This window comes from Poecilia latipinna, unplaced genomic scaffold (assembly GCF_001443285.1).
Source record: "Poecilia latipinna isolate Pla-1442-1.1 unplaced genomic scaffold, P_latipinna-1.0 Scaffold193, whole genome shotgun sequence".
Lineage (NCBI taxonomy): Eukaryota > Metazoa > Chordata > Actinopteri > Cyprinodontiformes > Poeciliidae > Poecilia > Poecilia latipinna.
Window position 1 is genome coordinate 42,336 of NW_015112809.1, and position 25,402 is coordinate 67,737.

General features: G+C 40.4%; 1 protein-coding gene across 3 annotated transcripts in view; it reads left to right on the forward strand.

Moving 5' to 3' along the window:
* gal3st3 (galactose-3-O-sulfotransferase 3) overlaps positions 1-7,815 on the forward strand; it is a 45,052-nt gene extending 37,237 nt beyond the window's left edge. For all 3 annotated transcript variants that reach the window (XM_015030788.1, XM_015030791.1, XM_015030789.1), the window contains 2 exons: positions 1,205-1,295; positions 1,792-7,815. In XM_015030788.1, the coding sequence (XP_014886274.1) occupies positions 1,205-1,295; positions 1,792-3,061 (1,361 nt within the window). In that variant the 3' untranslated portion in view covers positions 3,062-7,815. The remainder of the gene's footprint in view (positions 1-1,204; positions 1,296-1,791) is intronic.
* Positions 7,816-25,402: the final 17,587 nt, after the last annotated feature.

Consider the following 25,402-nt stretch of genomic DNA (forward strand, 5'->3'; position numbering starts at 1 on the left):
CCCAAATAAAAACTTAAAAGGAAGAACTAAGAATTACTTCTTCCAAAAAAGAAGGGAAAAAGAGTCCCGTGTGGAAGCCGAACCAAAGCATGTTGCACCTGACAAATGGTAATTAGATTTTTGATTGCCAATGATTTTGCAGCCCTGTTGGGTAGCAGTGTGAAAAAAAAAACTGTTGAAGAGATATTTATCTTTACAATTATTTTGTTTACTAACATGTGGCGTAGTTCAAGCTCCTTGAAATTGAGCACACATTTTGTACTTTATTTGTTGAGCATGTGGTTCATTAAATGAAGGTTGGTCTGATTTTTATTGTTTGGAAATCCATTTCTGGGGGTTAACTTGATTAACTATTAGGTACACTTATGAAACCAAATAAGCAATTTTATTACACAAATTTTAAAGGTATTAGTATAAAAATGTACTCTGGAATGTTGGGTAGATTTTGCTATTTCAAAGCTGTTGACTTGAGATAATCTTTACTGAAAAAATTATTTGGCTAAATTTACCCAGCCAGATTGTTGTAAATTCTTACCTGAGTTTATTTGGGGGTAAATTCTATAGGGTTTTTTTTTTTGGTTTTTTTACAGTGTATGAACCCCAGTGCCATACACAAGATGTAAGGTGAGCTACTGTAATCAGCTGACGATGATGGTGGCAGGACAGCGTAATCAAGAAGAGAACATTAGTCATTGTTATGCAGGTGAAAGGCTGTAAGGAAAGGTTTGGATATCTTCCAAGGTTCCATTGGTGTCTTAGCATTACAGCTGCATAAATCAAGCGGCATAAAGTTTCTCCATCCATGTTCTCTCGAGTCTTTGACTTCGGAACCGGGTGTATGGATCCATCGTTCTAGGATCTGACCGATAAGAGGCCAGAGGTCATAACAGTAAATGTGACAATTATTGCTTTTGGATGTAATTATGGTATAATTCAGCAAATTAATGCTGAGTAAACAAAGCCAGATCACATTACTTTTCTGCTAATGACTCCTGCTAAACTAATGCGTATCTGACTGTTTATGTCTCTCTTCCAATTTGGTCTTTTCTTCCCAGTCCTCTTTCTATTTTTAGCCTCAACCTTTTTAAACTTGGCATGTTGTTTGCCTTATTATCACCTCTACTTGCTATAATTTTCACCTCTCTCCTGCACTTCCTTTGCTTTTGTTGTCAATCTTCTGACTGGCCCTCCCTTTCTTCCACAGGCCAAATGAAGTGGCAGAAGAAGATATTTCTGGCCCTCATTGTCATCTGTACTGTCAGTCTTCTGCTGCACCATGGGGGCCACTTCACCTGGTGAGGACTGAAGAACAAACCAACAACATGTGAAAAAATAAAAAATAAACAATGTAGACCAGCTACCTGTGTTAAAGCGTATGTTAAAAACGTTCTATGCCAGTCGCTAAAGTGTGAAGTATAGGTTTTGCTTCAACAGCCATCAAACGATGACTTTGAACATATAACATCTAAAAATCTGTGATCATATATTTTTGTGGTATAAAGAAACTACAGAGTATGACTGCACTGATTTTTTAAAAATTGTCCTGCAAGTGTGTTTGGTGAAAAGGTGAATTTTTATGCTGAACTGTAGAATTTAAGATTTCATAAAATTTTAAACAGGATTGCAGAAAGCTAGCAACAATGACTTATTTTTCTTATTTTTGCACTTTTTTTCACACCCTCGCTGTTCTCTTTTATTCTCTCCAGTTGTTGTGGAATTATGTCTCCAAAGTCAATTGTTTTTGGTTGGAATTGCTAGCTTTGAGACTAATTGCATTTCCTTTTCCTTCAGGAACATGGAGGCCTTCCGCTTTGGCTGCTCTCACCAGTCCCAAGGGACAAAGCCGAAACACACCCACATTGTCTTCCTGAAGACCCACAAAACGGCCAGCACCACCATGCAGAACATCCTGTTTCGTTTTGCAGAGCGCAACAACCTGATGGTGGCGTTGCCGGTCCAAGCATGCGGTCATCAGTTCTGTTACCCACGTACCTTCTCCTCTCACTTCGTCCATCTGCACACGCTGCGACCAAACCTGATCACCAACCACATGCGCTTCAATAAGACAGCATTGCAGCGCCTGATGCCAAATGACACAATATATATTACAATCCTGAGAGAACCAGCCTCCATGTTTGAATCCTTGTTTACATACTACAGCCGACACTGTATGAGCTTCAGGAGAGTCCCGAATGGCTCTTTGGAAGCGTTCTTGGCAGAGCCGTCACAGTACTACAGGCCACAAGAGGTAGAGTCCATGTACGCACGCAACACCTTGACCTTTGACCTGGGTGGAGACAAAGATCGTCCATCAAAAGACTTGGCTTATGCACATGACTTTGTTGCGGAGATTGAAAAAGTGTTCTCCCTAGTAATGATTTCCGAATACTTTGATGAATCACTTATTCTTCTTCGCCATCTTCTCTCTTGGGATTTGGAGGACATCCTGTATGTCAAGCTGAACATGCGGACGGAAAGTTCCAAGAAGAGATTGTCTCCAGGTCTTCCTGAAAAGATCCGTGCCTGGAATTCCATAGATGCGTACCTTTATGAGTACTTTAATGCTTCATTCTGGCTCAAACTGTCAGATTTGGGTCTAGACTGTGTGGCGAAGGAGGTCCAACTTCTTCGACAGGCCCAACAGAGGCTAATGAGAAGTTGCTTTGGTGGGAAAATGCCACTTCCACGCCCAGCTGCAGAGATCAAGAACAAGGATCTCCGTCCCTGGCAGCCAAGCGACAAAGTCGACATCGTCGGCTACGACCTCCCGGTAAATATAAGCCATGAGGCACAGGAGCACTGCCTCAAGTACATCATGCCAGAGATCTCATACACGCGCATCCTTCTACATTCCCAGTCCTTGCGACATCGTCAAAGTTTTCAGAGTCGCCCTCCACAAAAGTCACACACCCTCCAACATCACATGCGCACAACCCTGCCTCGGCATTCTCAGGTCCACCGCAGCCAACCGGCGCCCTCTGTTGCTCAGCGCCCAGATTCAGGAACAGAGTCCAAATCTACCGCGAAGCAGAGTGAAGGAACTACGAAGCTAGGGCTTTAATTCTCAAGCAAAATGTGAAAATCTCATCAGAGCCCAGCAGACTGCACACTTCGACTCATCCTGATCCAAAAAAGACTACGATGGCCAGTTCATGAAACCCTGTGGAAGTCAAATTTGTATTTAGGAAAGCAAGTAAACTGGGCCACCTTTTCTCTCTGAAAACCCTTTTTAATTATGACTGATGAAAGACAAAGGATTAACCACGTCTGGACTTCAACCACATTCTCCTCCTTTGGTGTGTGGAACAGTAAAAGTGATGGAAAACCAAAAAGCAAGGACTAAACTGGAGCTAGACTCTGTGGATTCAGGTGAAAGTGGTTGAAGGAAACCAGTTGATGTAAGTCCTGGAACCAATGACAAGGTACTAATAATCTGCTCCATTGTAAGGCACAGAGTGTACTTTGTGTGCACCAGACTAGTTCTGTATCCGATTACTTTCCTTTATTTTCTCTTTCTTCAGCTCTGGTTTCCTTGCTTTCTAATTAGAATATATGTTGCTTAAAGTCCTTCGGACACACAATGACACTTGTGGATCAACTGTCAGGCTTTCGAAGACCCACACCGAGTTCACCTTCTTAACCTTTCTTATTTATAAAGTCCAGAACTTAAAGCAGCAAAGAGAGAGACCAGAGAAATGGCAGAGTCACGCAGACATTACATAGATGTCTGGATGCTGAGTTTTGACCACCCATTATTGTTATGACTCACACAGACAGAGCCCAGATACAGTGTAAAATCTGTGCCTCCTTAACCTTTGACCTCTCTTGCCTCCCCCTGGAATACTTTTCTCCATTTCTCAGCCAGGCGCCCTTGCTGTTATACCCTACATCTGCACAGAAGCACCAATGTCTTGGTTTAGTGCTGTTCAGATCTGCTTTTGCCCTAAATGCCACTGGCCACCTCGTCTTTCAAACGCGCCCTGTGGAAGTGAAGGCTTCAGCAGCGGAGACTGACGTGTGAACATGGCTGCTATTGCAATAAGATTCATAATCTTTTGATATTAAAGCCATGGATTCTTCAATCAAGCCAGAACATCTTTGCCCCAACCGAAGCCTACGTATGAACAACGTGGGGCGAAGACGTGAAGACAGCCTATGGCAAAAGCTCTAAGGTCACACACTTGTACATTTTCATTGCTCGACCAGTGAAAAGCTGCTCATTCTGAACTGGATCTGAAATATAGGAGTGGAAATCAAGAGAGAAGGTAGACTTAAAGCCTGGTAAGACAGGTCGGCCGGTGAACTGTCGAACCGTATCCACTTGAACTGTTGTCTGCTCATATTTAAGCTGTAATTTTATTTACATCATGGCAAGAGGAGCCATTAATGTAACTTAAATGCTAAGTTATAAGGAGCTTGTTTTAGAGATTACGTAAGAGTTGCACATGTGAGTCGGGAAATGACTCTGCCTCATGTTGAAAGAGGAGCAACAGTGTGGCTGGTATTTTGAGTCTGTATGGGGAGTCTGTATGGGGAGTCCGTGTGTGGGTGTTGTGTGTGTGTTTGTGTCATTATGGCAAACTTGATTGTAAGAAATATTAGACTAATATGTACTACCATGAAACCAGCTTTGAGCCATTTAGGTTTGTGTGGTGGATGTTTTTTTTAAACACTGTAAGCTATGAGGACAAAAAGTTAAGCCCAAAACGATTCATTCCCGCAACAAGCAGTTTGTTTCTGATGAAAAAAATGAAAGATTGAAGGTAACAATGTTATAGGTGTGTCAACCTTAGAAAATAATAAGAAATTAATTACACAATGACAAGTTATCAAACAATATAGAAGCTTTTTTTTTTTTTTTTTTGGTATGACAGTTAGTAAACCCTTCCTAAAGTTGTTGATCCCTCGCTGGTATTTTGGCCGTTTCCTTTCGGTGATGATCTCCAAGTCTTGCAGGTCGGAAGGCCTCCTTGCCATCACCCAAATCTTTAGCTTCCTCCAATGATTCTCCATCAGGTTTGAGTTGGGACTCAGGCTGGCTAGCTCCAAAGTTTCAAAAGGAACTTGCTGGTAGGAATATTTTTGGGCTTAGCTGTAAATGAAGGAATGGACAGGCATTTAAACATTGAGAAATGCAATGCAGCCGCAGAACAAACAGCTCAAAAGGTGTTTGGGCAAATTACCACACTGGTTTAATCCTATGTAAACAGGGCAAAAAACATATTTTGTGTGAGTTCATTAAATCTACACTATCTCTTATTTATTATCAGGGATCTAGTATTCCCAGTGCTGTGTTGTATTTTTGCCTTTTGTTTGTAGTGAGGAAAGGTTGCATTTCCATCGCATTATCATTGTGTCTGCTGCAAACCTCTTAAGGCAGTGCAGATGGAAGAAGACGTAGGGCAGCAATATGAAATATTCATTCTGTACGGATCACTTCTGAAGCTCCAACGAGCCCAATCACCCGATACTTCATTTTTTGTTTGACTCTATTACTTGGCGTATAACAAAGAAAGCACACAAACAGTTACACGAACATAAACAAAGCATTATAATTTATGTTTTCAGAAGGGTGTGAATATTTAAAAGTCAAGTTGAGCTTGAATTTTTAAAGTTTTGCAATACATATAGTTTTTTGTTTGTTTTATTTGAAGTAATTTTACATTTGAAGAGACATGTTGTATTTCTTGAAGGTGCATAACACTGTAATAGAGCGACAATGGGTCTGTTTCATTTTACAAACCCCCACCAAAGATGCATTATAGGATAATCTCATCTTTGCATATGTTCTTAAATGTTTGTGGAAAATGCAGACAAGGACTTACCTTTTAAAACAGCTAATAGTGATTTTTCTGTTGTATTTGAATGAGTTTGTGTGAAAACATGTTGTGCTAATTGCGTCTATTCATTGGGATCATAAAATATACCGTGATGCTTTGAAAGTACTCAAACGTGACAGGTTGGTGTGTGTGTAACACTTAAGTCTTGTGAAGACATTTGGAAACAGGACTAAGCTTTGAAATACAGACTATTGTACTTTAATGGGCAAGAGTCATCATGTTCAGAAAACAAATGAATTACAATTGGGTGTTATTTGTATAAAGTTACTCAAATAACATAAATATAAAACTATGTGTAGTTTTAACGAGGTTTCCTTTGTATCTTCACACAAGAGAAGCGACAATTTTTTTTCAGTGTCTGAGCCAAATGAATGATAGTCATTTTTCTGACTTTCCTTCCAAATTCCAGTGTGGTTGATGTAAACTTGAAGTTAATTTGTAGGACCAAGCTCTATGTTGTGTGAAAACTAGTTGCAGAGGGACCTGCAGAGTGTGAGTGGTGTAACACTCAGTTTATTCAGTACACAGCTACGTTAGTGCAGCGTGGTCAAACCCTTAAAAAAAAAAAGCACACTAAGTGATTATGTGTAGATAACTGAGACTTTTAGCTGCTTCCTTTCACAAGAGTAATGTTTTTTACACAACCACTGTCCAGCTCACAAATAACAAGCAGACTAATCTAGTCACACAGCTTGTAGAAAAAAGTGAGATGATGCATTTGTGCATCAAACCAGTGTTGTTCAGAGCTGGAGCAGGTCTGAATACGGCCAGAATTTAATTCTCTGCAATCACACAAGGGGATTTGCTACTGCGGCAAATTACAGGCCGACTGGGCTAATCAGAATTTGCTTTTAAACCCTGGCAGGGTTGCTGGTTTGTTAGGTCTCCAATCTGTGGCTTTGTTACCCCAAGTGGATAAATTATGACATAAATATGTTATGAGCTGCAGTTTGATCTAGAAACTTGATCATCGCTACTTTCCTGTTGGATTTGTTGTCAAAATTATGATATGAGCCTTTTAAAGCGAACCATAAAGTTGGTAGCTTAACTTATTGTGTACTGGCTTTGGGGGAAAGGTACATTTTACAATTAAAATATGATTTTATGTTTTGTTTTTTGGGGGGGGTTTTTTTGTAGATTGTCATTTCATAATGTGAAATTGAAGTAATTTTGAACATTTTGGGTCCTTCGGGTTTTGTATGAAACTGATGTTTTGAGTAATCGCATCATTTGTGTAAAGGGTTTAAAGCTGAACCACTGAATCAGATTTTCTGCCATCTGTCCAGCGTAATTTATATAGACATGAAGGTAAATGAATCGGATCAAAGCCGACGTGTGGAAATGTTTCTTGTCTAACTAGGATTCAGATTAAAAATGTGTCAGGTTTTTTTTTTTCCTGTATTAGTTATTCTTTTATAAGTGATTTGCTATAAGTGCTCTATTGTCTGAAAGAAGCATTTGCAGCCCTTGTTTTTTCTTTTCTTTTCTTTTTAGTGGAAACATGTAATAGTCATGATGTTGTGTTCCTCTGTTTTTTTTTTGTTTTTTTTTTTAAATGTGAAAAGTACTATAAAAATATCTACAGTAAAATTTCACATTCCCATCAGCAACTCTTATTTTTATTCATATGAACCTTCGGTAACAGGATATGTTTGTGTTTAGTAAAACAGGGAATCAGACTAAAAGCGAAGGGTTTTATAGAACATGTTATTCTGCTGACCAGGTCGTCCATTTTAGCTTTGATCTGAACACTGTTTTTCTTTCTCCCCATTTCCTGTTTTCTAGGATTTATCTGTGAATTAAGATATACGTATATATATATATATTTTCTGATTTGGTGAAAAAAGTGTGAATGAATGACGGGGTTCTGGAAAAAAAAAACAAAAAACAAAAAGAAAAACCAGGAGACAATCAGAGCTCCAAAGCTTCGCGGTGATGGATTGTGAATGTAATGAATAAAGCGAGAACGATTTCACCTCGTCTGTGAGAGACTGTTTTTGAGTCTGAAAAATGTCCTCTCCTTCGCAGATGTGTTCAGAAGCGCACCGACTTGAATCATTCGGCACATCAAGCCGTAGCACACACACACACACACACACATACACACTTGAGCCGCGGCGGTCCGTACCGCACAATAAGAGTCGCTCACTTTAACAGACGGCTTCTGAGCGTTTTCTCTTTCCCCCGAGGGATCAGAGCAATTCGGCCCGTAATCGCTCTCTTTGAAATTACCTCCATTCTGCATGCCCGACTAAAAATCCTGGAACAAATTGCTTCTGGGAAAGTAAAGAAAAAAAAAACAGAAGGGAAAAACAAGAGAAACGCAGCAGTGTGTTTGATGTGACTGAAGCGGTCATGGCGGCGTGTTGCCATTTAACGGCTTGCTGCAGGTCACTTGTTGCCATGGCTGTGCCTGTTCTTAGGAGGTCCTTCAGACGCTGTGCTTCATCACTCTTCCCCCCCCCCCACTCCACCACCACTTCACTGCTGCCATGGCATTTTAAGAGAAATTGCAGTTATTAGTGGCTTAATTAGAGTGTGGAAACAGACAAAAGGGGACGAATAACAAGCCGTGATGTAGAAAAGTAGACGAGGAAGTTTCATTATCAAGTTTTTACTTCTCTAGCTCGGATCGCATCCATTTTTAAAGAAAAAAAAAATCTCAGCTGCAGTTTAAAGAAGGCGTAAAGATGCAGAGTCCGTATTTATCGCCGATCTGTAGCTATTTAAGGTGAATTCTCACCAGTCCACATTTCTGTCCACACCACCGTGAAGCCTGTCTGTTTCACTTGGACACAGTCCCTTAGAAGTTTGTTCCAGATTTGTGGTGCATAGAAGCTGAATGCTATGCACCTGTCTTTTGTTCTCTATGAATCTGAGTTTTGGCTCACATTTCAAGTCTTCCCAGCTCACTTTGTAGTTCCTTTTGTAATAGTCAGTCATCTTCTCTCTGCTCTCGGCTCTGTGTTTTCCTGCAGCTGTCCAGTATTCCTGTGATCAGGTGTCACTCCTCGGTATTCAGGCTTCCTTGTTGTCATCGTTCCTCCCTGGATTCTCCTGCTGCATTTCCTGCTCTCCTTGTGCCAAGACAAAAAGGCTTTCTATGCTAAATTCGTCACAACTCACCGTGTTGTGCCCAATTGACTCGCCTGCCTCACTAAACACAACATTCACAACAGGGCAGCAGGAATGTGCTGCTAGCAAACATCCCCACCAGTCACAGGCGCTTCAGGAAAATCTCACGCCAAGGTTTACAAAATACATCATTACAGAACCTGCTCCCATGTTTGAATCCTTTTTTATGTATTATAGCCCTTATGTTCAGAGTTGGATCCCTGATAACCGTCTTGAAACATCCTTTACGTTACCATCAGCTAATGTGTTAGCCTTAGTGATGGTTTCTGAGTACGTGGTCCTTCCTTCTTCACCATCTTCTTTCTTGGGATTTGAAGGACGACTTATATATCGAGTTCAATGCGCGGACAGAAGTTACAAGAAGAAACTGTCTTAAGATCTTTCTGCAACGATGTGTGCCAGGATTTCCTACTTTTGCGACAACTTTAATGCCTCTCTCTGGGTGAAACTGTCAGATTGTTTTGGTCTAGACTGCGTGAAAAAGCCTCACAGGAGAAGACAAGCGTCCAAAGACGAGCATTTCTGTCCATGGCAGCCCAGAGGAAAAGTGGGAATAGTCGGTTCCCACCAGGAAATATTGAAAACATCAGAATTTATCACGACTGAGGTCTCAAACACACCAGAGTTTCTACGTGTGCAGTTACAGCAACGATGTCATAGTGTTTGAAACCCACAAGGAGATCTCAGTGTCTCCAAACTAAGTCAACAACAAAGTCCCCAAAGCGGCATGAATTATTAGAGTGAAACAATGAGATTTAAAACATTTCTTATACACAGGACATGATGATCGGCAGGTAGAGAGCTATTGCTATTATAGATAGAGTTTTATCTATAAAACTCTAGTTTATTGACCAGCTCAGGGAAAATTCAGCTTGTTACATCGGTGAATGAAGAAAAAGGTTCATAAACGCCTGCACTGAACCACCATCTCTTTCTGCAGCAATAATTTCCTCCTTGAAATGATTTTTTGTTGTTGTCTTGCCATAAATAATATACTATATATAAATAATGTACAATCCAGATGGTTGATTGATGGTTAGTTGCTTATAACAAATTGACCTTTGAGAGAACAGCTAGACTCCTTTTCATTCAAAACTTAAGTTTGTGTCAACATGCGACGTGAATTAAATGAATCAATAAGTAAATGTATCATTGATGCACAAATCAATGTAAATAAAGTAAACACGAGCAAATCGTGTGTTGGCAAATATATTTTTTCGGTCTGATTTAAATGAAGAATGTGTCTGTTTTTTATATTTAGGCTACTTCTTCATTCCTGTAAAAAATACCAAGTGGTTTCAGTGTAAGAGGGATTTGTGGAGGTGGAGAAGGACTGTGGGCTCATTAAAGCATTGATTTATGTCTGGAGTGGCCTTAAAAAGACTTCAGGTTTTTTAAGCTGGCTTGGAAAGCGTCTGTCACAAAGCCTGCTGCCGCTTTTCGGTCAACAGTGGCTTAATAAAGACGAGAAGTCAAAGAAAATCAGATCTGGGAAGAGCATCCTGAAAGGCCAGTTATTTAAACAAAAGCCTAAACATCAAGCTAACTGAATCATCACTAAAATCTGGAGATCATGTATCTAATACACACAGAGTGAGTCTGGAAGAAACTCATCCTTTCTGGGAAAATACTTTTTTTTTCTCTATCAAGTGTTTCTGCTGTGATATGTTCATTTCTACCTCAGCTCCTCCAAACATCGCCTCAGCGTTTGAGCCCAGCTCTCTCTCTCTCTGGCTCTCTGAGTCACGGCGGCCCGGAGGTTCCAGTGTGTTTCCGTGAGTCACAGCCCGCTGGAGCAGCGCAGGATCACAGACGGCTGGCAGGGTGAGGAGCTGCTGCTGCTTATCTGCAACACTAGGAGTTCGTCCCGGTGTTCTCTGAGTCAGCACTCTGCTGAGCTCCCGGGTCTCGCTGACACCAAATTTACATTTTGTTCTTGCTTTCCCGTCCCCTCTTGAAAAGACAGTTTGCAGTTGTGAGTTTAGTTCTCTCAGGCAGGAATCATGTAGATGAGTCAGTCAAAGGTCGACCGCTGGTGCTGCAGAGCTGCAGGTTTTCAAGTTGAGCGACTTCCAGGAGCACAGAGGCGTGTTTTGATTGGCTGGTTCCAACAATTTGAAATAATTTTCGAATATCATGAACTTGATGTGCTAACTGAACATTGCAATGGAGCTCCTTAGGGTTCGTCTCTAAGCTTTCCACTGTCGACTTTTGTGTAAAGTTTTTGTTAATCCCCCATAAACAATTTTACAGTGTGTAAATATGAGAACTGTTGACGTTAATCTAAACATTTTAAGGTGCTAATATTACATAATTAGATGAATTGTAATCCCTATTTTGACCTAAAAGCCTCTCTGCCACTGAGGGTTACCTCGTTCACAGCAGCAGCGCACGCGCGCCACATGGTCTTGTTCTGCGGTCAACATGCAAACATGAATGAAAAAATGAGCGAGGAGAGTCAGACTGGTGTGTTTCATCAAATTTCACTGTAAAAAACAATGCACCCTACTTATTGCTGTGATGAATTATCCTCCCACCAAAACACAATCAGATTACAGTCAACATTTCTAAATTACGTTTGAAACTAAATGACTTCCTTTAAACCTTCCTGATTACAAAAACCTGGTCAACTGAAATGTTTGGTTTGAGACGGTAAAACATTATTTTTAAACATTTTCAAGCTTTCAAATAATTGATCGTGATTAATCGCTGCTGTAGTGATTAATCTATTTCATATTTTTAATCGATTGGCAGCACTTCTGCATAAACTTATAGTTTATATGCACTATATTGTGCATATAGTGATAGCACAATAGATTAAAGCATAAATAAAATTATATTGACTATTGGAAACAATGTAATAATGACCAACATGTCCATGTCAGAGTTTGACTGAACAGTATGAGAAAACATACCGCTGTCAAAATACACAAAACATGAAACATATAAACAACAGAAAGACATTACAGCAAAATCAGACCTAATCCTGTCCCAATAACTAATTTTACTGGACGATAAATTGTCCCAGAAGTTATTGCGATAAACAATAATATTGTTGCTTTAAGGCCATTTTCAAGCAATATAACGGTAAAGGGGTAATAATGAATGAACACATTCTCCAAGATCAATAAACTTTACATTTTAATGAACATTTAACACTGGAACTGGAAGACATTTTAAATATCCAAAATGAAACAAGCGGAAACAGTCTTTGTAAACAGGGCTGTTTGAGACCAAAGCACCAAACTAAAGACTTTTATTATCCAGTTTTAGGTTAAAAAAAAATGTAAAAAGAGAGAGAAAAAAAGATAGAAAAAAAGACATCATGCAAAATAAATTTGCTGAACTCATTTTAATTCATCATGCAATGAATTGATTTATTGTTTATTGTGATAAGCCTGACCAGGTCAGTGTAGAAACCTTCTCTCTGATTGCCCAACTGTGTTTATAACACACTTTGGGGATTGTGCACAGACACACACACGTTTGCGTGGCTATCTTTGTGGGGACTTTCCATTGACTTCCATTCATTTCTACAGCCTAAACCTAACTTTTACCATTTTCCTAACCATCACATACCTAACCCTAACCCCAACCAAAACTCAATTCACACCTTAGTTATTCTAACTCTGACCCCTGACCCAAAAACAGGGTTTACCTTGTGGGGACCAAGCTCCGGTCCCCACAAGGAGAAAATGGTCCCCTCAACATAGTATGTGTCAGGAAAATCGTCTATTACAAACAAACGCACGCACACACACGCATGTAAACAAACTTTATTCAGCACCATGGATAGCAACATGCTCTTTATTCCACTTGGCCCAGCTTGGTGAAGGACGGCTCCCCTCTCGTGTTGAACAGCAGCACAGTGAGGAGGAAAGCCTTGGCACTTTGGAAGCTCCTCTCTCAACATTTCCAGTAGCTCCTCTGCAGACGTGCTGCTCGTCTTCTTGTTCTTTACAGACTCACTACACAGAGCCACCTCCTCCACAATGTGCTCCTCTATAAATCGCTGGTGTGTTTCCTCTGCTGGTTCGATGCTTCTCACCAGATGTCTGCATGCACAGACACACGCAGACGCAGAGCAGCGTCTGCAGCCTCAGGCTCAGATCCACCATGTTGCATTCGGTGAGCTTACAAGAGTTTGTTCATCTTTTTGTAGAGTCGTCTTGCTTGGTTTTGGTCTCTTGTGATTTCAATTTGATGCTGTTTTTAATATTTACTGCGTGTCTGTAAATGTGTTTGAGGTTGGCCCCGCTCAGGAGTAAGAGCAGCACTACTTAAATCGTGTTTTTTACTCAAGCAAAAGTAAAAAATCTGCCATCCATGAAGTGACTGAAAAACTGATCAAAACATCAATAATTTTATATTTAAATATTACATAATCAGATAGACCAAAATATAAAGTTATGCGGAATTGTTTTCAGTATTTTAAGGATGAAAAATTTTTTTAAATGATTCATATAAGTGACAGTATAATTACAAAATGAACTCAGGCGACAGAAAAAATAAAAATCAATTTCTTTCAATATCATACAAAAAACTGCCTGTGTGTGTCTGGAGAATTTTCGGTCAAAACAAGAAGAAAAGAAGTTACTCGCAATGGGTAGAGTCTGCAGAAATTGGTGATACTTTTTCCTCAAATAAAAATAAAAAGTACAACGTAGTAAAAATACTCCTAAAAGCATTCGTTTCCCCTCAAAGAAGTAAATGTAACTGAGTAAATGTAGATACTTGCAACCCAACTCAGGTCCGTCCATCACTGACAACTGCATTTTTTCCCTTGCTCTCTGCATATAATTTATAAACTCTACCTTTTGAAGGTGACCAAGGTAACAATTCTCTGGGCACAGACCGGTTAGGACCCAAAACCAGACGGGAGCCCGGCAGAATCACGATGCAGTGGAGTATTTATTAAATGAAAATCGCTAGAGGCTAAAATGGAAATGAGGTCAAGCAAACCGGTTACATATTAATGAAAACCACAAGGGAGAGAAATTTACAGAATGTGGAGCAAAAGAAAATAAAATTAACGCGGGGAAATGGGAAGCCCTAAATAAACATGACAGAACAAAAGGTAATAAATAACAGAAGGGGAACAATGGGGCAAAAATCACATGAAAATGAACTAGAATAATCAATATATTGGAGTGAAGGAACAGCAGACTGCTAAGACCTTTGATAACACTGACTTTGTTTTTTTTTAACAAAATGTTTAGATATGCTCCCATAACCGTTCCCAGCAAGTCTCACTTTCCTTGCTGAATCCTGTGACGATAGTTGATGGAGTCAGAAATGCAAACTCACGTTCCCGTCTCCTCAGATGCAAAGCGGGCGCCGAGTGACGACGGGTCTGGACAGCAGGTCGACTGACGAGGGGAGGAAGTGATGAGAGAATCCAGGACGAGAGCAAAACCAAACTCTGGCAGATTTCTGTCAGCTCCGATCATCCACGGCAGATGGTCGGGACTGCGATCAGGATTTCTGATTTTCACCAGAGGGACAGACCGATAAACCATCAGCTGATTATTATCTTTTTTTTTTTGTATGTTCCCACCAGGCAGATGGGGAACAGAGAGCAGTTCTAATATATTCGACCTTTTAAATCACATCCTTTACTAGTTGTGTGGGCCTACTTGTTTCATCTACAGATGCAGAGTTTCAACTAGAGGCCAACAAACACAAAAAAATGATAAACATTTGTTTTTCTCATTGAAATTAAGATATAATTTCAGTGGCAAACAAGTTAAACTGTTTGCTATTTGGCAAAATAATGAGCAGGAAACATTTGAGACATTTTTCAGTACATTCCTCAAATTCAAAAGTTTTTATACTCTTAAGTTTACCATAAGTTCATACATTTGTTTTAGAGTTTGACAAAACCTTTGAAAATGATGCTGTGGTTTTCATTTAGGCTAATCTGTCCAAACATGACTTGATAAAAGTTTAAATAATTAGAAAAAAGTATGAACAGAGCAGATTCAACTACAAACAAAAACCAGAGGGGTGTTGTTGCACGACAGCATAATTCAGAAATAAGTGGAGATGAAACCAGGCTTTACCAGTTCATCCTGGTTTTATCCGTTTCACGAAGACCAAATGACGGCGAGAGGAGGCACGGCTATTTCTGCGTTTGGGCGGCGATTTGATGAAGCTGTACTCGGTAATTTTACTGAAGAAATATGGATTTCAAACGTTTAAATGACATGCAGCTTTTTATGAGCTCTGCGATGCTGTTAGAGCTCTGGTGAGGTTTGCATCACTGTTGGGGGGGAAAAACCCCCACAAAAAAACGAACCGTCATCCTGCTACTTCCTGTCGTCTTCTTCGTGGTTTTCGGTGATAGTAGCATCTGGCTGTTGATCACATAACTCGTGTTATGAACTGCAACACTGCAAAGTGTTGCAGTTCTAAGAAATACATAAATTTTGATACAGCTGGAAAAAACACCACTTCCTAGCGTAAAAACGTTTTATGGAAAAACAGGAGGTTTTTCAAAACTACCACGTTTCCATTAAGTAAATTTATTTTTTGTAATTTTAAGTTGTGCCATTATGCCAACCCACGCTTAAGTCCACGCTTTTTTTTGGCATTTTACACTAATGAAAGGAAACTCTGCCGCTACAATAGAGAAGCGACAAATAACATGGCAAACAATGCATTAGTATGTTTCCTAACCACTATTCTTAGCTAAAAATGTCATAATCACATCATTCCAGGAGTTGCTTATTCAAATGAACAACTTTAAACTTCTAAATGAACTGTAAGTCAATACTGCAACTGAATTAATCTGACAGCAGATTAATTCATATAACTTATTTTTATAACATCAATATTTACACAGAGCGAGTCTGGACCAAAGAGAACCAGCAACAGGTCGAGAGGTTAAATATAAGAACATTTTGCAGACTGGTAAGTACTACTGCCTTAGAAACTGGCTGCTCCCTTATTTCACTCTTGTACTAATGAAGTCATGGACAGAGCCAAGTCCCTTTGCCTTGACTTGATATTCAACACCTTTCTTTATCAGCCAGTTTTATAAACCCCAGGCCTCTCTGTCCGACTCAGAACAACAACGACCTTCTCCTGCTAGCCTGGTCTGGAGCATGCTAGCTGCGCAGGATAAGTCGTCATGGCAACGTATGAGCTAATGCTTTTGTGAAACCAAGTCGAGGCTTAATTCAGTCAGGATATGCGGAAAATCCCGGCTTAATCCGCCATCTTGGTTTTGTGAAACAAACAGAATAGCTGACGAGGAAAACAGAAAGATCCCGAGGCAAACACTGAAGATCCGGGAGCTTAAATAGAGGGGCAGAGCGGAGCGGGAGGAACAGCCATTTGAAGTAATTAGAGGGAAATGAGAAACAGCTGAGGCGAACTGATTAACACATGGGAGCAGAACTGGGACTCAGACGCTACAAATCAAGCACACAGCTGCTCTGTGCTGAAATATGCTCAGGTTTTATTGACAGAGCATTCATTCATTGGCTTCATTTTAGACTGATCACATTAGCCTGGCTAAGCTAATGTCAGCTGTGTGATAGAAAATTACTAACTGGACACAATTTGGATATTTTCACGAAGATGTGTTCTCACCTTTAGTAGTTTACATATGAATGGCTGTGTAGTGAGGCTTTTTTGGGGTTGGTTGTGGTTTACACTGTTCTACAAGCTGTACACTAACTACAGCAATATTAAGAATAATGAAAAGGGAGCTGGAGTTAGATCAGATAATTGTGCAAAGTTTTAATGTGTAAGAGTTTTATCTGATGATGCGTTGCCATTTTACCTTTGTTAGTAAAATTATTTTGAAAGTGAGAACTATTAATTAAAAATTAAAGTTTTTTTAGGGGGGAGGGGGGGTTACCCATGCCATGTTAATTTTTATAACATTTCAAGAAAAGGGGCAACTAAAGGGAGAATTTCTTAAGCCCTCAAATTCAGTACAAGTACAGATGTTAGCTGCCAATGCGACAGATATTGCTCCTTAAGTGTGATAACATATAATTATCATATTTTTAGGGGTTAATTTATGGGATTTAAAGCTGCGGTAGATTTATAAAAATCTATGTTTTTCTTATTTGTTAAAACTCACTATGTCCTGTCAGTATCATAAGTGATATAATCTGTGAAAAAAAGTTAATTATCTCCTCTGCCTCTACCCAGTGCTGCTACTGAAATGCTCCGCTCCCAGTCGGAAACAACCAATCAGATCCAGGGGGAGGGTCTTATTGGTGTCAATCATGCTGATGGATGCACCGCTAACACCCTTTTTCCCTTGCACCATTTTTCAATCTCCAGATTACTGGGTCAGTGCTAAAGATCACCGTTTTCTCTGTAGCTTTGAGAAAAGCAAACCGAAATAATAATAAGAAAAAAAAGTCAAATGTGCAACAAAATACACAGAGAAGTTATCATTTTAAGAGTTTATTTTTTTGAGAGAATAACATTACATCGTTAAATCATCTCCTACTCATGCCTGTTTGCTGAATAGAAACCGGAAGAAAGTAAACTGCAGTTTTAATTTTAACATCTAATTATTGTCAGTGTCAGAGAAATGTTTGGTTAGAAACTATTTTCTGACGGCTGAAGCGCTGAGAGGAGCCTGACGTTTCTAATCGATGAGGTGCAGGAGGAAGAGGAAAGAAATTACATGCTATTAAGTGATTCATGTGCTTCAGCGCCCGACCTGATTATTCATCACATTCGGCGGAGAGACATAAGTAAAGTGGGATATGTTTATATATTCGTACATATAAATTCATACTAGAATGTTCCTGCACAGGCACAAAATGCAAATCAGAAGCACCTGATCCTCGTTCGAAGCTTCCGGCGGCTGAATCCACCTAAAAGCCTCCGCCATCAGCCCCGTTGTTTACCAAGATTAAGAGATTCATCCGCCCCCTTGCAGTGCATCGCGCTCTGACCCTGTGCCCACACAGGGCAGAGCTCTGATCTAAAATAAAACTAAAGCTTCGTTATCAGGCGAACGGATCCTGCCTGCTTGGTGTCCAAGCGAGAGGAAGAGAGAAACCTTCAAGGGAAATGCATCATTTCATTTTTCAGAAACCGATTCCAAGGTGTTTGTGTGCAGAAAGTCAGTCTGAAAGCAGTGCAGTGAACAGAATATTGATTTCTTTTTTTTTATTTCGTGAACAGCCAAAATGCAAAGACGCGTGTCATTTTTTTTTTTTTTACATGCATTCAGTAAAGTCTGGTTTTGTCTGCGTGCGTCGGCCGCGTTCTGCTGACTGACGGAGTCAAATTAACGCTCAGTGCCTTTAAACCACCGACTGAAAGAGCGGAGAGTGGAGGCTGGGGTTGAGCACAGAAACAAAGAGCATGAGAAATTAGACCAACGTTCCCCTTTTGAAGTCTCTGGATGTCGATATTTGAAGCAGCTTGGCTTTGATTCCACTAATCATCAAATGTAAATCAAAGCACATGTAACAACCTCCACCTTTATTGGCTCCCCACGTAAAGATGTGTAAAAGCCTTAAAATTAACCGACTTTTTATTGCAATAGCATGATCTCGTGTGTTGAGTTGTATTTTGAAAAAAATAAAAATAAAAATAAAATTACATTATGAATTAATGTTTCCGTGGGATGCTAGTATGACACAAAGTCTGATATCGCTCAGACTCTCTTCAAAAGACAAGAGGACATATTTATTTCTGATAAGGGAAATTTATAATTGAAAATATAATGCAACACCTGAAACTAATGTATTATTATTGCATAAGGTTTAAAAAAAAGAGAGAGAAAAAAAAGTTCATTCTGTTCTAATGTCAGAAAAAGATTTGTGGGTTTGGCTAATTTATGAGGGCAAAAAATATGACAAAAGATAGACAGATTTAGGTCTTTTTTTATTTTTTTAAGAAATGCCATAAAACCCCAAAAACAAAACAAACAAACACGGAACTGGAAGCTAATTAACTAAACGTAAAGTTTGACATTTTTTATGTCAGTCTATCTCTTCATCAAATGCGACGATTTAGAGGGATAAATCACCCTAACAGTGATGTTTCTGAGCTGAAGAAAACCCATAAGGGCAGGATTTGAACCCAGAACCTTGGTTCTGAAAGGAAACAGTGCTGCCAATTGCATCACCGAGCAAAAACACAAACGCAGCAGCATCGGTCTCTTTCATGCGAGTGGCATGCTGCGTGCGTCTTCGCAGCAGGACATAATCCATCCTGTTCCAGGGAGACGGGCAGTAATCTATGCAGGGGACACACACCGACTAGAAAAGTGATGCAAGCCCAGCTCAGAGGATGAATGTGTGCTGGTTTTATGGACCGTCCGCTCTCCTCGCTGCGCCTCGTAAAGACTTGTCCCGTCACACTCACTAAATCAGAGCATCACTGAACAGTAGCTCAGCTCATTTTAAGGGCAACACATCGTTGCACTTAAAACGACGTGTTGATTAAGAAAATTTCACCAGACTCAAAAAGTCATCCAAAGTTTTCAAGTATGGCTGTATCGTTGTTTTTCTTCTGCTGCTGTTGATGTGAGTCACCGTTTTCTCAGTTTTGTCTCGGTGGCCACCGTCTGACTGGGAGGAGTATTGCTCCTGTTTGACCACAGAGACAATCTGCATCCATTTTTTGTGGCGCTGCAAAACAAGAGACAACAAAACTCTGTGACTGAACAGATGCTGGAGCACGGAGGATTAGGCTTCATCCAGTCAGCTGGCTCACCGTCTTATTAACGGGCACTGCAGGTTCTTCTGTTTAACAAGTCATGTCTTACACTCCAAACATCATTAAAGGTTAAAACAGCCTTCGTGGCGCTGTATGAATCCACAATCTCTGTACATTTCCAGGACCGAGCGCAGCTTCTGCTAAATTTTGCAGTGACGTTCTCGAATCATATACCTAAAATAATAGCCTAAGTCATTTAAGTGTTGCTAATGGTGATTAAAAATGTAATAAAAAAAAAAAAAAAATCACCACCTCCTCCTTGAGATGAAAAAAAGATTTAGGTCATTATTTTAGGAAGGTGACCATAAATACCTCAGACTCAAGGTCAAATTAGGCCCACATTAGATATTTCAGTGGTCCTCTATTCTCTAGAGGTTAGCGTTGCTGTCAGTCAGTTGCTACGGCAACGAGTCTGTGTATGCAGCACAGCCAACACAGCAAGAAAAGAAGAAGAATATGAGAGGTTCTGAGCTGCTCTTCAGCCATTTGTCTGCGTTATTTTCCCTTCGCTGTGGCGCAACAGAATCGTCTTTCTGTCCTCCAGCGAAGTTTCTTGACGTAAATAGTAACATGCGACATAACTATGCTGCACTGTACCCGGTACAGTGTAGCACATACATACTGTAGTGCTAATAAGAAGTTAAATCAACAAATTTCAATCATGAAGCCTGGAAAGATGCAGAATGAGGTATGGTGTCTCTGACTTACAAGGGTTACAACTTTTTTTGTTTTTGTTTTTTTGCCTCAATTTCTGCATGTTTTGCCTCCTGTGACTATGAACTTTACATGTAAATTAAGAGCACAATAGATGATATGCACTGAAATTGACTCCCACAGTTTAACTCAGAAAACCTCTGGCTTTTCTTCTTTTCAACATAACGAGGGGGCGGCTGCTTCCAGCGTGAGGGCGATGACAGGACCTCTCAGTCTGACTGCAGACACTTTTAACAAAAAAGACCTGCTGATAACCGCAGCAGCTCATGTTCAGCGATCATGTAGCGCATGTTGGGTGTCTGGCATATTTTCATGTAAACGTACGTCTTTGTGTGACGTCCCCAAGCGGCTGAAACCTCTCAGTCGCTCAGCAGTCGGGGAGCAGAGGAGCGTCTCCACTTTCCCAGACTTGTCAAAGAAAATAGCGGGCGCTCTGCTGCGGCGCTCCGTTCTCTGAGAGGTCTGCAGGGACCGGGCTGGGTTTTAGCGGGAATCCCTCTCCCTGCTCATTATCAGCCGCTCGGCTTCACTTTTACTCTTCACTTCATCTGCTGTCTCTCTCACTCCAGCTTTTTTTTTTTCTCCCTTTTTCACAGGCAGCACGTCTGTCTTCACAAAACACGGATTTTGCTTCTGCTGCAAAAGGAGCTGACAAATTTAAGGGAGGCGGGGGGGTAGAATAAAGAATGATGGAAATTAAAATCCTGAAAAGGTGTCTGCAGGCTTGACGCTTTTCTTTCTTTCTCCCTGTAAATTTCTCTCCTCCCCCAAACCTCCAATTTTGACACAGCAGAGGGGAAAAGCTGTGCCAGCAGGGGACTGTGTCTTTCATGGAGCAAGAGTTCATCCTTCTCTGCCACCTCGTTTCAATAATGCAGCAGCCTTAAGCTTCCCTCCATGCATCATTCAGAAGACTCGAGTTTTACTTCGCTTTCCGACTTCTCTGCAGCGAAAAGCCCCGGTATCAGAACCCTGCTTTGTCTCCTGCAATCCAGACATTTTTTAAATTTTTTTTTTAACAGCCAAAACAAATCTTCGAATTAATTTTACTTGGCGGAAAAAAGCATCTGTGGAGATCCGCGGACAGAATGTGTGTGTTGTGCAATATGGAGCAACAGGGATCCGACCAATTTCAGCTCTTGTTTACTTACGGAGTGGGAAGATACAGACGAATAACCAGTTGATCTGAAGTTATCGTGAAATGCCTTCCTGAAGCGACTATTTAAAGAATGCTTTTCACATCATGACCATTGCAATAATTTAACGAACTAACACCATTAAAAAACAAAACAAAAAAAAAAAAACAAGGAAGGCAGCAAGCAGTTCAGAGATAAAGTTCGATATCAAGGTTTAAACATCAACAAAGTTGTGGCAGCATCATGCTGTGGGGATGCTGGTCTTGAGCAGGAACAGGGAGATTGGTTAAAACTTATAGAGATATAAATTTGAGCTAAATAAACGGTAATCATGTCAAAGAACCTGTTGAAGAATGCAAAAACACAAAATCTTGCCAAAGTATTTTTGATCTAGTTTCTGCTGCAAATATCTTAGTACAAGTGAAACAGACAAAACTAACTTTTTCAGCCAGATCAGAGCTTGTTTTAAGCTGATAACTCCTTAATGTGGATGAAAAAGTTCTACTTTGCTTAACGAGACATTTTCCCCATATCATAAGTGAAAGTAGCTCCATTTCCAATTTACACAACATTTTTTCAATATTCTGCTAATGTCGATAAAACACAATTTTGCAATTCCATTAAATAAGAAATTGAAATTGAACTCACACATGAATTAGCTTGTTCACGCCATAACTCATTAAAAATCATGAAGGCGAATCGTGTAAACACTCACAGGAGACGTATCCATGTTTCAGTCGTGGCGGCGGCGCTCATCATCCATCATCAGATGAGACGTCGGCGTCTCAATCAGGCGCTGGAGCGACAAGCCCGTTATACCTGGGAGTGGCTACATACTGAGCTCTGGAAAACATTAACAAAGCACTTAGTTTCTCTGATTTTACGTTTATGTTTGAGTAAATTGAACATTGTTCTTTTATTCTATGAACTAATGACAACACGTCTCTGAAATTACAAGCAAAAAGTTAGTATTTATTTGCAGAAAACGAGAAAGAAATAAAGATGCAGTGCTTTCAGACCTCTAGTAATGCAAAGAAAACAAGTTCATATTCAATTAGAAACAACAATACCAACGTTTTAACTCTGGAAGAGTTCAGAAATCAATATTTAGTGAAACAACCAGGAGGTTTTCAATGAGGTTCAGTGCAGTGGACTCTACATTTTTCCAATATGCAGCATTTTGGAGAATTTGTAGACGGTGATTTCCCCAAAAGAGCATTGTGGTGAACGGTGCGATGCAGTGAGAATTAGCTGCACTTTGTCCAAGGAGGTCAGTGTCTATAAATGAGAGCCAAAAAAGTGTTTCCACTTCAATTTTGTGAAAAAATACCCATTTCTGTGTGGCTGGAAACTCCACCTCATCCTAACACATAAACGTCTTGAAAAACGTTTAGTTTTTATCAAAGCAAACAAATTCATCCTCCTCATTCCAATTTGTGAAATTTTCAGGGCAATGGAAAGCTAGCGTTGTGTACCTGACGCTAATCAAGTGTTTTCAACTAGTGTATGCTTTCTTTCTATTTGAAAAAAAAAATTATCTTTTTGTCTTCTGAGCCGTTTGTTTTTGGTCGTTCAAGACCCCGAAGAGCTCATTTGAGAAACCCGAGACGCGAATGAAAGGGCCGGGTTATTGAGTTATCGAACAGAGCGCCTCAGCGCTCCTTGTTTGGGCGGCGAAATGGAGCGGCCGTCCCAAACCGTCTGCAGAGCAAACCGCCCCAGAGAGCCGCAGTCACGGACCGAGAAAGCAGACGAGCATTACGGGAGGAGAGACGAGGGACGTAACCTGACCTCTCCCCTGCTTTGCTTTTCACATTAAAGATCTACTCTCAGCTCCTTCTCGTGCCCCACTCAGACTGGTAGACACACACGCACACACACACTGCTTCGTTTCTGAAAAACAGCCTTCAGAATTGGATTACAAACTCTGAATGCACTCGGTTCCCCTCTGTTGGGCTCCGTCTCCATCCCCTGCTGGGACTAATGGGCCACAAAAACGCGCACACACACACTAGCCCTCCTAATTGGTGGCCTGTGCCCTGATTACATGTCCAAATATATACATGTGCTGCCTTTGTGTCTCCCTGAAGATTCCCCCCGCTTGAATGTGGATGGAAACCGAGAATGTGTTCCTGATGGCGGCGAGCTTGAGTCTGAACCTGACCCTGTTCTTCAGCGCGGGGGGCTGGAGACTTTCACACACACACGCGCGCGCACACACACACGTCTGCATGGCTATCTTTGTGGAGACTTTCCATTGACTTCCATTCATTTCTAAAGCCTAAACCTCACCCTTTCCTAACCCTAACCACTACATACCTAACCTCAATCAAAACTCAGTTCACACCTTAGTCCTAAATCTAACCCCTGACCCAAAAACAGCGTTTCCCCTTGTGGGGACTGAAGCCTGGTCCCCACAAGCAGCAGTGGGTCCCCACAGCGTAGTATGTGTAAGGAAAACGGTTCCCACAAGGTATTACAAACCACACACACACACACACACACACAGACGTGGTGTTGAGCTCAGTTCTTGTATAGAAAAAAAAAAACAATCTGCTGCTTCGGTGTTGCTGCTTCTTCAGAGTCCAGATGGACAATAACTCAGACTAATGACAGTTTCCCTACTGAAACATTAAAATCCAGCGTATTAAAAGCCTCTCTCTCTTTATAAATACAAAACTTTTCGCTTTAGTTGACGTCTGCTTTACTAAATTCGCTTTGACACACAAACCAGACATGTGCAATTAGATGTTTTATTCATCTTGTCATGCCTCCCGTACGCGCAGGTTGCAGCTCGGCCCGGCAGATGGTTTGCTACAATCGGCCATCTGGAAAGTTGTTGAAAACTATCGCGTTGATGAGGTCGGACATTAAATAGATTGACTGGAGAGGTGATAGCAGAAGTCGTACGCCAGAAAACTTTCACAAAGCCAGCTGACAGAGTCGCTACGTTGTGACTTTGCAGTCCTTGTTGTCGTCTCTTGAGCCGATCTTCTTCTGTTGTGGCAGGTAAACCCGTTTGTTGCTGCCATTGAAGTTAATAAATTAACGTGTTGTTTCTAAGGGAGATGAATCTAATATTTGACAAAAGTGTATTGTTCTCATAAGTCGCCCGCCCGTGACGCTTTCTGTTGACAAACCAAATATTCAGTCGTCCTAAAGATAATGAAAGACAGTCGCACTCAGATTATACTTCTAGTTGGTTAAAAGTTTCAACCAGTTGCATTAAGTCTGATTTTGTATACATCACTCCAGGATATGTCATTATTTGCCCCTGAATTTCCCATAAAAATTACAGATCTGTAACTCAGCAACCCAACATAAGTTTTATTGTTGTAATTCCAAAATGTTGTATTGAGTGAAACACAAACCTCAGAATCAAACATAGAACAAAAGCTCTAAAGTTTTGTCAGTAATAATTTAGTATTGTGAAGATAAAAACTATTTATTACTTCTTTTTTAGGTAACTGTATGGCTGTGACTGTGTAGCACATCAATTATAGCCTCACAAACACAAATGCTGCTCTTGAGAAAACATACACATTCATAACACGCTTCTTTGGGACGCCAGTCACATAAATAAGTCTGATCTGTATCACCAAACTGCACACAGTAGCTGCTTTTAACCATATTTTCAAATTTATTGACAACAGTACAAAAATAATCCCGACAACACAGACGGTTTTGAGGTGTTTTTTTTTTAAACAATTGGAATGTATCGTGACAACGATAAATCAAAAATGATAACAAATTTTATCACGATAAACCTAAAATCCACTTTTAGACCCTAAAATCTACATAAATCCAAGTTATTCATAGTGAATGTTTGTATTTGTTCTTTGGAGAGACATGGATGCTTCAGAGCTTATAAAG